This window comes from Dreissena polymorpha, chromosome 4 (genome assembly GCF_020536995.1).
Source record: "Dreissena polymorpha isolate Duluth1 chromosome 4, UMN_Dpol_1.0, whole genome shotgun sequence".
Taxonomy (NCBI): domain Eukaryota; kingdom Metazoa; phylum Mollusca; class Bivalvia; order Myida; family Dreissenidae; genus Dreissena; species Dreissena polymorpha.
In genome coordinates, this window is record NC_068358.1 from 103510201 (window position 1) to 103523299 (window position 13099).

General features: G+C 36.4%; 1 protein-coding gene across 2 annotated transcripts in view; it reads right to left on the bottom strand.

Moving 5' to 3' along the window:
* The window catches only part of LOC127877140 (serine/threonine-protein kinase Nek4-like), a 40405-nt gene that overhangs the window by 14459 nt on the left and 12847 nt on the right, over window positions 1-13099 (bottom strand). The window contains exons 10-14 of one of the 2 annotated variants that reach the window (XM_052422785.1): window positions 11659-11865; window positions 8672-8836; window positions 6053-6107; window positions 5143-5231; window positions 3251-3375 (exon numbers count right to left, since the gene is read on the bottom strand). In XM_052422785.1, the coding sequence (XP_052278745.1) occupies window positions 3251-3375; window positions 5143-5231; window positions 6053-6107; window positions 8672-8836; window positions 11659-11865 (641 nt within the window). The remainder of the gene's footprint in view (window positions 1-3250; window positions 3376-5142; window positions 5232-6052; window positions 6108-8671; window positions 8837-11658; window positions 11866-13099) is intronic. The other variant, XM_052422786.1, reaches the window with a different exon arrangement.

A 13099-nucleotide genomic window follows, 5' to 3' on the forward strand; every position in this document is an offset into this window, starting at 1 on the left:
CAGATTAACATTTTGACCAAATTTCATAATGATTGGATGAAAACTGCGACCTCTATTGTCTACACAAGGTTTTTTTATTATTTGACCTATTATGTGACCTAGTTTTTGACCTAGTGACCTAGTTTTTGACCCCAGATGACCCAAATACAATCCCAACCCAGATTTCATCAAGATAAACATTCTGACCAAATTTCATAAAGATTGGATGACAACTGTGACCTCTACTGTCTACACAAACAAATTGTTGACGGACGCACGCACGCACAGCCGGACATCACACGGTCACAAAAGCTCACCATGTCACTGGGTGACAGGTGAGCTAAAAACAAGAGATGTGTTCATCAGAAACACAATGCCCTCTTTTAGGCCGCTTTGATTTAAAAAAAAAAAAAATTACCTTTGACCTTGAAGGATGACCTTGACCTTGAACTTCCACCATTCAAAATGTGCAGCTTCATGAGAACGCCACTTAGAATTTTTTGTTTGTATGTTTGTTAACCTTTGACCTTGAAATATGACCTTGACCTTGAACTTCCACCACTCAAAATGTGCAGCTTCATGAGATACACATGCATGCCATATATCAAGTTGCAATCTTCAATATTAAAAAAGTAATGACCATTAAAGTTTTCGGACGGACGGACGGACTGACTGACGGACAGTTCAACTGATATATGCCACCCTATCGGGGGCATAAAAATTGCTTCGGTCAATATCCGATTTGTCTCTTATAAATGTCCGGTTGCAACAAATTGTGGTGGGGAAAAGGGAGAACACTTGGGAGACCTGTTTGTAACATGCCTATTAAATAGTCTTTTGTTATCAGGTGAAAGTAATGGGCCCTTATTATTGTATGCCATTGACCAGTTCATAGTTATGATTAGCGAATAAGTGGGACTGAATAACCGTTAACTATTGTTTAAAACAACAAAGCCTAATTGCCATTTAGTCATCACCCTTTTTTTTTTAAACACAATACACACAATGGGTAATAAAGTTGTTAACAATTGGTGCTAATTATAATTTACTATTCTACCTAAACAAAGTCACAGCATTCGATACAACTTTACTGCATTTTACTGCGTTTTACAGCAATCATTGGACATAATTATTCGTAAAGATCTTTAATTTGTCATTCGGTCCACTGACAAAATAGACGAAAATAAATGCCTGAAGAATAATAATGGTTTCACAGTATATGTAAAAAGATTTTCTACTTCTATATCATTTTGAAGTGAAAATGAACCTTGAAATTCTACTTATAGTAGAAGAGAAAAAATACAAGTACACAGATTCAATAACAAGACAGGCATAGAATATCCACGCCTGCTTGTAAGAGTTGACATTTTAACCAGGTTACACAGAGTCATGACAATGCCAACCAACATGGTTTATCAACTACAGCTCTTTTACAGGATTGTCAACAGACCGACCAGAATGATAGCATCAGCCAAGGGTGAACAACAGCGTTCTGTTAATGGATCTTATGTATATTCCAGGCATAAGGATAAACTTAAAGATTCTGCTCTTCAACTTAACGATGAATCAATAAATCCTCTACATATGCAATAACAAGAAAGGCTATCGATACAAGGTATCTATATATACAGCTTTATTACAATAGCTCAATTTTATTTAAAGTGCAATAGCACAATCATTCTAAAAGTGAAGTCTTCAGAATGAAATAGAGCCTTTTTATTATCTCCCCCTTTTTAAAGAAAATATAATTATAGGCTATCTAAACTTACTAAGGTTTCTCGGTTTGAAATTCCATTACAATATTTCAAATTGTTCAAGAGAGCAGAAACCAAAAGTTTATACAAACAAACATTTAAACAAACTAGTTACAGCTTTTGTTATTAGCTTACATTCTTTTTAAGAAAATCAAAAAAAAATCATGGCAATATTGGACACAAGGAGAGACATATAGGGTAATTATTATAGGGCAGCTGAAACAAAATGTAGTCACCATAATAACACCACAGTGCACTCTGTGAACACCAAACTAGACACACAGTATGAAAGTCTCTGTGTTCAAGCATTGTTTTAGCTGATGAGAGTGTCTGAGTTCAAGCAGTGTATTAGCTGCAGGTATGAGAGTCTCTGTGTTCAAGCAGTGTATTAGCTGAGAGTCTCTGTGTTCAAGCAGTGTATTAGCTGAGAGTCTCTGTGTTCAAGCAGTGTATTAGCTGAGAGTCTCTGTGTTCAAGCAGTGTATTAGCTGAGAGTCTATGTGTTCAAGCAGTGTATTAGCTGCAGAAGTGTTAGGTCCACACTGTACCTAGACTGGTGCTTTTTGTGTTTCACTGGGGTGTCACCATTGTTCATAGAGTGCGTGTGCAGGCTATAACAGGAAAATCATGATGGATTAGGTGGGGCCATGCAAGCTGGATTGATTATTTAGCGTCCACAATAATTTTTACAAATTAATAACCAGGGAAAAATCCAAACTAGCTCATACAAACTTTGTTCTAACTATTAACACATTGCATTGGTACCAGCTAAAACAAATATTTTATTGAAAATATGTTATACATCATGTCCAAATGTATAAACACTTCTATACAGTATGAGAATTGAAATTTAAATCAATCAGTTGAACACTGTCTTTCACAAAAATTTCACAGATCAGATGTTTTTGGCAAATTGGTAAATGCTTTCAAACTCTTTTTGACATTTTTATCCAAACGGTTGTTCCTGTCATTAAGGCATTAAAAAACCTCCCAATCAGGGGACGATAAACATTCAATCATATTGGTATGGCCTTAATTAATCTATATGTGTGTGTTTGCAACAAAGAAAGGATGACAAAAATAAATGTAAAGATTATATAGGACTAATGAAATTCAGTGAATAGGAATTGAGGAAACGCATATGATGGTTGCCAATGGAGGGTCTTTCCCCCTGTGTCTTAACAAAAATCCTGGAGAAAGGCATGGTATGTATTGGTGGCAGAAAAACAATAGGTACATAATATCTAAAATCAGGCCAAAAACTGAACTGAACCTTCATTGTATGCCAACTCACAAGTATGCATACATATTTTATAATAATTGCAAAAAATTTCTGAAAAAAACAACAACAAACAAACAAATGAGGTCATTCTTCTGCCACCACCAGTAAAGAATTATCTAAATGTCACTTTTTCAGGCAACACAAAATGTTCCCTCACTAAAAACATAAATGCTCATAAAATCATCAGCAAGTGAGTAGGCTGGCTTGATTGACTGTTTACACAACACACAGTTACCTTTCCTGAATTTTGTTTCGTTGTCTTTGAGCGTCGGAGTCTTTGATGGTGTCTTCCTCCGAGGAACTGCTGTTGGTGGTGAGGGAAGGCTGGCGATGTCGCACAGGGGCGGACCCACGCTCATACTGGAACAGACAGCAATGCATGTAGAGATTACTAGGCTAGTGTTGAATTTAGAGAAGTTCATCTTCTGGGGCTAAGATACACCAAACTTACACCGAACTACCAGTAATGTGTACTTACACCGAACTACCAGTAATGTGTACTTACACCGAACTACCAGTAATGTGTACTTACACCGAACTACCAGTAATGTGTTTCCACATGAAGATATAAATATGTGATTCATAATACAAATTTAGAACAAAATCTACAGTAAAACATAGTAATATGACAAATTAAACCTGAACATTTAGATTGCTACAAAAAATGATTGCAATCCTTTTACAGACTTATTTATTTAACTATGCAATCCCAAGCAAAGTTTACATACCAGCTACCAAAGCTTACATTTAAGCAAAAACCTCCATCAAAACCCTTATTAATTTGCAAAAACTGTTTTTCTATTTTAAGTAACAGTGACATTAACATTGACAAATGATTGGGATAGCTTGAACTATTTTAAGAATAGTCAAGGAATAAAAATATTTTGTCATTAATACACTGATGCTTCTGGTTTTGTTGCTTTGGGACGCAGATAACTATTCACCTGTTTCCTGTCTCTGTCCAGATAACTATTCACCTGTTTCCTGTCTCTGTCCAGATAACTATTCACCTGTTCCTGTCTCTGTCCAGATAACTATTCACCTGTTTCCTGTCTCTGTCCAGATAACTATTCACCTGTTTCCTGTCTCTATCTGAGATAACTATTCACCTGTTTCCTGTCTCTGTCCAGATAACTATTCAACTGTTTCCTGTCTCTATCTGAGATAACTATTCACCTGTTTCCTGTCTCTGTCCAGATAACTATTCAACTGTTTCCTGTCTCTATCTGAGATAACTATTCACCTGTTTCCTGTCTCTGTCCAGATAACTATTCGACTGTTTCCTGTCTCTGTCCAGATAACTATTCACCTGTTTCTGTCCAGATAACTATTAAACTGTTTCCTGTCTCTATCTGAGATAACTATTCACCTGTTTCCTGTCTCTGTCAAGATAACTATTCAACTGTTTCCTGCCTCTGTCCAGATAACTATTCCCCTGTTTCCTGTCTCTGTCCAGATAACTATTCACCGGTTCCTGTCTTTTTCCAGATAACTATTCACCTGTTTCCTGTCTCTGTCCAGATAACTATTCACCTGTTTCCTGTCTCTGTCCAGATAACTAATCACCTGTTCCTGTCTCTGTCTAGATAAATATTCACCTGTTCCTGTCTTTGTCCAAATAACTATTTACCTGTTTCCTGCCTCTGTCCAGATAACTACTCACCTGTGTCCTGTCTCTGTCTGAGATAACTATTCAACTGTTTCCTATCTTTGTCCAGATAACCATTCACCTGTTTCCTGTCTCTGTCCAGATAACTATTCAACTGTTTGCTATCTCTGTCCAGATAACTATTCACCTGTTTCCTGTCTCTGTCCAGATAACTATCCATCTGTTTCCTATCCTTGTCCAGATAACTTTTCACCTGTTTCCTGCCTCAGTCCAGATAACTATTCACCTGTTCCTGCCTCTGTCCAGATAACTATTCATCTATTTCCTGTCACTGTCTGAGATAACTATTCACCTGTTTCCTGTCTCTGTCTGAGATAACTATTCACCTGTTTCCTGTCTCTGTCCAGATAAATATTCACCTGTTCCTGTCTTTGTCCAGATAACTATTCACCTGTTTCCTGTCTCTGTCCAGATAAATATTCACCTGTTTCCTGTCACTGTCTGAGATAACTATTTACCTGTTTCCTGTCTCTATCTGTAAGCACTGTAGACTTTGAACTGGCAGGGGGTACAAGCACGATCCTTGCTGACTGGGGGCGGTCATAGGCTGAAACCATCATAACAATTACAATATGGCACAAGGGGAATTATTACATTGTTGTTTGTGGCTGCTAAGTTATAAGTTAACCAATGAATTACAAATAAAAAAATATTCAGTTCTATGCTTAAAATGATGTCTCACAGTGTGTTCATATGCACAAATTGACACAATTAAGTTCCCTCATGCTCTAATTGATAGTTGTCTTACATGTGATGCTCACTATGACACTCCCCATTGGTTGACACATCAAGCATAGTTTGATTGGCCGATCAGTAACTTTGATTGTCATCTGGTGATTGGTCAAAATGAACAAAAGCTGTCACTATCAAATGACATATGTCAATTTAAATGATTAAGTTAAAAAATGCACAAGGCAATAACTCCAACAGCTGGACGGCAGAAATAAGGACGAATGAAAAGACAGACCCAACACCCTCTCATCAAGTCATAATAAAATCCACCCATCTATACAAAGATATAGCTAAGACAATAATGGCAATGCTAAAATTGTACCATCCAAAATTGTCTCTTTAATGCTAAGTGTGACCTTTCCCTATAATGTGGCAACACATTTTTTTGCACTAAACACAAACTTTTAACCAATTTGTTAATGGGACATGAATGTCGATTCTCAATCTTAACCATCTCGGTAGGTTGATCTCTAAGTGTGACCTTGACCTCTAAGATGGATAGTTGACTGATATATGTTGCCCATTTGGAGACATACTTATTAATCAGATCAACTTCTGTATCAACTACTGTCAACAATAAAAACAACAAGCAAAAATATTAAATACGATTACTTAGGGATTTGAACAACCACTTACATTGAGCAGTATCTTTCTGTCTTCTTTTCTGTCTTGCAGACATATTGGGTAAACTCTGAAACAAGTTAAAACATTTCTAAAACAGAGCTGTATCATGAAAATTGAGCGAATCTTAGCACCTTAGTACCTCTTATTCATGTATGAATGAAAATTAGACAAACAGTTTGCACGGCCATATGTTTGTGTCAATCCTGTGTCTATGGATTTGAATGTTATCAAGTGGATTATGAGCTATTACTGACCAGTGAACACATCATTTGTTACCTCAGCCCATGACTAACTAATATCCATTGGTCAATAACATTCTGGTTATTACAAATATTACAAATAATTCTATAGACACTTGAATCTTAAAAACATCATATAACTGACATATTTAAGTGTCCTGCCAAACAATATTGACCCTGCTGGATGTTATGGAATGGAATTACTTGTAACTTGATACAGTTTGAAGACATTTAACATTCCCAACAGATACTCCGCTAGAAATAATATCTGTTCAGCTTGCATATAGATGAAAGACAGTACATACTACTTGTTATGAAACAATCATTAAGACTTATTTCACATAAATGTAATGCATAAATCCTGCAATTTAAATGTACCTCAGAATTTTGAATGCAAGAAATTGAAATGCCCCATAGAAAAGGTCATAATTTTGAAGGCAACAAATTGAATTGCCCCTTAGAAAATATCACCATTTTGAAGGAAACAAATTAAACTGCCGCATAGAAAAGGTCACCATTTTGAAGGCAACACATTGAATTGCCCCATAGAAAAGGTCACCATTTTGAAGACAACAAATTGAAATGCCCCATAGAAAAGGTCATAATTTTGAAGGCAACAAATTGAACTGCCCCATAGAAGAGGTCATAATTTTGAAGGCAACACATTGAAATACCCCATAGAAAAGGTCATAATTTTGAAGGCATCAAATTGAAATGCCCCATAGAAAAGGTCATAATTTTGAAGGCATCAAATTGAACTGCCCCATAGAAAAGGTCATAATTTTGAAGGCAAAAAATTGAAATACCCCATAGTAAAAAAGGTCATAATTTTAAAGGCAACAAATTAAAATACCCCATAGAAAAGGTAATAATTTTGAAGGCATCAAATTGAAATGCCCGATGGAAAAGATCAAAATTTTGAAGGCAACAAATTGAAATGCCCCATAAAAACGGTTATAATTTTGAAGGCCACAAATTGAAATGCCCCATAGAAAAGGTTATAATTTTGAAGGCAACAAATTGAAATAACCCATAGAAAAGGTCATACTTTTGAAGGCAACAAATTGAAATGCCCAACAAGGGCTGTTTGTAAAACATGCATGACCCCCATATGGGCTGTCAGTTGTAGTGGCAGCCATTGTGTGAATATGTCTTTTGTCACTGTGACCTTGACCTTTGACTTAGTGACCTGAAAATCAATAGGGTCATCTGCGAGTCATGATCAATGTACCTATGAAGTTTCATGATCTTAGGCGAAAGCATTCTTGAGTTATCATCCGGAAACCCTTTTACTGTGTCAAGTCACCGTGACCTTGACTTTTGACCTAGACCTTTGACCTAGTGACCTGAAAATCAATAGGTGTCATCTGCGAGTCATGATCAATGTACCTATGAAGTTTCATGATCCTAGGCGTAAGCTTTCTTGAGTTATCATCCAGAAACCATTTTACTGGTTCGAGTCACCTTGACCTTTGACCTAGTGACGTGAAAATCAATAGGGGTCATCTGCGAGTCATGATCAATGTACCTATGAAGTTTCATGATCCTAGGCATAAGCGTTCTTGAGTTATCATCCGGAAACATTTTTACTGGTTCGAGTCACCGTGACCTTGACCTTTGACCTGAAAATCAATAGGGGTCATCTGCGAGTCATGATCAATTCACCTATGAAGTTTCCTGATCCTAGGCGTAAGCGTTCTTGAGTTATCATCCGGAAACCATTTTACTGGTTTGAGTCACCATGACCTTGACCTTTGACCTGAAAATCAATAGGGGTCATCTGCGAGTCATGATCAATGTACCTATGAAGTTTCATGATTCTAGGCGTAAGTTTTCTTGAGTTATCATCCGGAAACCATTTTTCTGTGTCGAGTCACCGTGACCTTTGACATAGTGACCTGAAAATTTATAGGGGTCATCTGCAAGTCATGATAAATATACCTTTGAAGTTTCATGATCCTAGGCATAAGCTTTCTTAAGTTATCATCCGGAAACCATTTTACTGGTTCTAGTCACTGTGACCTTGACCTTTGACCTAGTGACCTGAAAATCAATAGGGGTTATCTGCAAGCTGAAAATCAATATGGGTTATCTGCGAGTCATAATCAATGTACCTATGAAGTTTCATGATCCTAGATGTAGCGTTCTTGAGTTATAATCCGGAAACCATTCAGTGGACGGATAGACGGACCGACATGTGCAAAACAATATACCCCCTCTTCTTCGAAGAGGGGCATAATAAAAAAGGTCATAATTTTGAAGGCATCATATTGAAATGCCCCATAGAAAAGGTGCCCATTTTGAAGGCAACAAATTGAAATGGCCCATATAAAAAGTCATTTAAATGTATCATCAAATGCTAGATCATCAGAGGAAGCAAACTGTATGTCACCCTGGGTGTTTCATCGCCTAGCAAGGCGTCCTCCTTGGAGCCAGATGATGATGAAGACTTGGACTCCCCTTTCTCCTCCGTGTACATGTTGCCCCGCTGAGGCAGTCCATCACTGTCCACCTTGGGCGGCAGGGGTAGAGGTCGTGGGTTGTCTACTGGCTTGGGCTTCAAACAAAGCAGGGCTCGAGTTTACCATGGCATAACAAACAAGTGATAGGATCAGTGGCACAGTTTGGAGCTTGTTTTCTGAACATAATTATTCCGTTCCATATTTATTTTCATACTTCAATGTTTTAAACAAAAGTGGTAATACCAATGCCAACTTGAGCTTTGTTACAAACATGACTGATACCCAAACACACTTTTGTCAGCTACTTTCAGGGGAAGGTAACTGAGGAACATGTGGAACACGCCAGATGAAAGTGTCTTGCACATGATCACCTAAGTGATAACATTATTGATTACAAGATTTAATTTAATCACATAAATACATGGAAGTAAAATTAATGTACAACTTTTTATTTCAACTGACTGAACAACCAACAAACAGCCTGACAGGGTGACTCCAATATACCCCCTAAATTGTGTTTGCATTTGTATAATAACTTTGTTTTGCGACCAGAAAGCATTTCATACAAACAGATTCAATAGATTCTAGAATATCTTGGAAAAATTCCATTTTCATAAAAGTTATTCTAGCCCCAAACTGTGAAGCTGTCCCTTCAATAAGACAGTGTTACCCAGTAGGCATAAAAATACATATTGATATAACGCAGTGATACTACCTGTTATTAATTAATTATTCATCCTCAAAATATTTACATCATTTGTTTTTATTGTATTCATGTTTGTTCACAGTTAATACAGTTTTCAACAAAATCTGTATCTAAGTTTGCATTTAAATATATGCATAAAATACACTCTCAAAGATTTTTACTTGAATTCTTTCATCTGTATTTCAAAAGAAACATCATATTATGTAACTGACACAACAATCATATTTCAAAAATTAAAATTATCAAAAGAATATTCAACAAGAGTTTTATAACAAGAGATGTGTTTGTCAGAAACACAATGCCCCTTTATGTGCCGCTTTGAATTTATTTTATTTTTTTACATTTGATCTTGAAGGATGACTTTGACCTTTCATCACTCAAAATGTGCATCTCCATGAGATACACATGCATACCAAATATCAAGTTGCTATCATCAATATTGCAAAAGTTATGACCAAGGTTAAAGTCTTGGGACACATACAATGACAGACAGACAGGCCAACAACAATATACCCTTGATCATTCAATCCGGGGGCATAAAAAGCATTTAAAGCAATTTGAATTTGATGAACAGTAGCAAAAATGTTAATCAGTGATCTTTTTCTACTATTAATCTAAGTATTATTGTTAGTAGGGAGCTATTTCAACGGGTTGCTTGTTTACAATAACATTCGTGCAAAACGTCAAGGTAACAATCCTTTCATACTGAAGACTGACACCAAATGACATGCTTGAGTAATGTGACTAAGCATTAAGCATATTATGACAATACGATATGATGTACTTGGTGGTTGAGTCATTTGTAAACACCAGACTTGGACAATATTCTTTAAGAAATTAATATTACATATGTAAATCTTAGTCATCATACAGTCTCATAACGTTTCTTTCGTTACTAGGCATCGATGCAAAATCATAATCTTGAGAATGATATACTTAGCTAGTATCAGTTGACACAACCTAAGATTTCACATGTGAGATTGGAATGACTACCTACAGGTTCCAGGACCAGTACAGACGTGACTACCTACAGGTTCCAGGACCAGAACAGATGTGACTACCTACAGGTTCCAGGACCAGCACAGACATGACTACCTACAGATTCCAGGACCAATAAAGACATGACTACCTACAGGTTCCAGGACCAGTACAGACATGACTACCTACAGGTTCCAGGACCAATACAGACATGACTACCTACAGGTTCCAGAATCAGTACAGACATGACTACCTACAGGTTCCTGGACCAGTACAGACATGACTATCTACAGGTTCCAGGACCACCACAGACATGACTACCTACAGGTTCCAGGACCAGTACAGACATGACTACCTACAGGTTCCAGGACCAGTACAGACATGACTACCTACAGGTTCCAGGACCAGTACAGACATGACTACCTACAGGTTCCAGGACCAGTACCGACATGACTACCTACAGGTTCCAGGATCAGTACAGACATGACTACCTACAGGTTCCAGGACCAGTACAGACATGAACTACCTACAGGTTCCAGGACCAGTACAGACACACACAAGCACAATATAATTTAAATTTGGTTAACAATTTTGAGAATAAAATTATTGATACCAGTATATGAAGATAGATAGATGAAGCCATGACAAAGAAATATAGATAAGAATCTTGAAAATAAAATAGTCACAGCAAATTCTTTAAACTACAAGCAAATTTGAGAATTGATATCCCCTGCCAGCTCCTTATTTATATCTATACACCTATGAAGTTTGATGTTGAAATCTAATATAGTTTCTGAAATATAGTTCTAATGGTAAATTTATTATGACAGATGGACGGACTGACGCATGAAAACGCCAAAGCTATATACTTTCACCTTTTGCTGGTGTTAAAAATGTTATCAAACAACATTTATTGACAAAATACAGTTATTGGAAAAGAATACAACTGTTTAAAGTTTTCTCACTGGGCTGATTCTAGTTTTACCGAGATTTCCATATATGTCTTAGCAATACTGTACCTACATGTATATTAACATTAAGATTTCCATATATGTCTAAGCAATAGTGTACCTACATGTATATTAACAGTACAAGCTATTGCATAAAACTGAACAGTTACTATATGTGAGAAAGCGGAACTAAGCAACCAAATCTGACAGGAAGATACAAAGCACTTCTGGGGTAAAGGGATATAATGAAGATACAGGGTGTGTTGTACTATAATAAATTTACGTTTTCAAAAATGAACGCTGAAGATTTCTTATTGCTTGAACGCGACTTGGAGATTTCGCCATCAAATGATTTGGACACCCCATCACGCTGGTCACCTGGGTCGGACTTTCGTCTATTCTTCTCGCACGATGAACTTACTTTTTTTAATAAGTTGTTTTTCTTTTTTCGATGTCGTTCCCGTGGAGGTGAAAGGGATAAACTGGGCTGCTGAAATTGTGTGCAAGAAAGCACATGAATATGTGCAGATACAAACAAAACAAATAACACAAAACAATTATCACTCTGGGACAGAAATAACTTTTCTTTTTTTGTTTAATCATGAAATGTGGTAATTTGAGTTTCCCTGGTGTTGAATATTTTTCTTGTAATAAAGCATGTGATCAAGAACCTTAATGCTTCATATTACACCCGTATTCAAATACAATACATTAGTTTTCACAAGGATATTATTATACCCGTATTCAAATACTAAACATTAGTTTTCACAAGGATATTTATACATAAAATGCATGTATCATACTATTCCTATGTTCAGATATTATTTAGGACTTCTGCTATTGCAATTACAGATAAAAAGAGACACAATTTTGTTCACAAATAATAAATTAACTGCTACACAATGTATCACAAGTTGAATGTGGACCTCATTTGTTCCAGGACATTAAGTTTCTATCTATAATCTGACTTTCATAACTATATGCAGTTTTATAAGAATGATGAAACAGTAGCATGACCAATGTCTAGATGCTTCTTTCATAAATTCTTCATACACTAAAAACTTATAATTAATATGTTTCAAGGATGTTTTGACTCATTACATTCAAATATTCTGGTAAAGCCCAAAGCCCTACAGAGAACAGAGTTACACTCATCTACCAAGAAAAAAACAACCAGAAAAACAAAGTAACCTACATACCCTTATTCTTATAATTGATAATCACATTCGTTACAAAGTAAGGAACAAACTTTGCAAGAATCTAGTTTATTTTCCTGACATATTAGGGGGCATTATACGGTGTCATCCTCTCTTTCGTATAATCACAATTTGTCTCTATAACTGATTTTATCCCAGAATGCAGGTTTCCATGCTTTTAAAAGGTTTTTCAAAAAAACAAAACCCTTTGCCACCAAATAAGGGCTTAGAATCACATTCCCAAAAGATAAACAAGAGGGCCTGTAAGGCCCAAAGTCGCTCACCTGAGAAACAAAGGAACAGACCTGTTCTGTGCAGCCCAAAATATCTTTACAACAAATGTTCTGACCAACTTTCATGAAGAGTGATTTATAAATGTAACTTTTAGAGTGCTTACAAGGTTTAACTATAGCCATATAAGGATTAATTCCCTGCCCCTGGGCCGCCATGTTTTTCAGCGGACCAGAACCATTTGCGAACTCATCCAAGATATCATTAGAAAAAATGTTCTGACCAAGTTTCATGAAG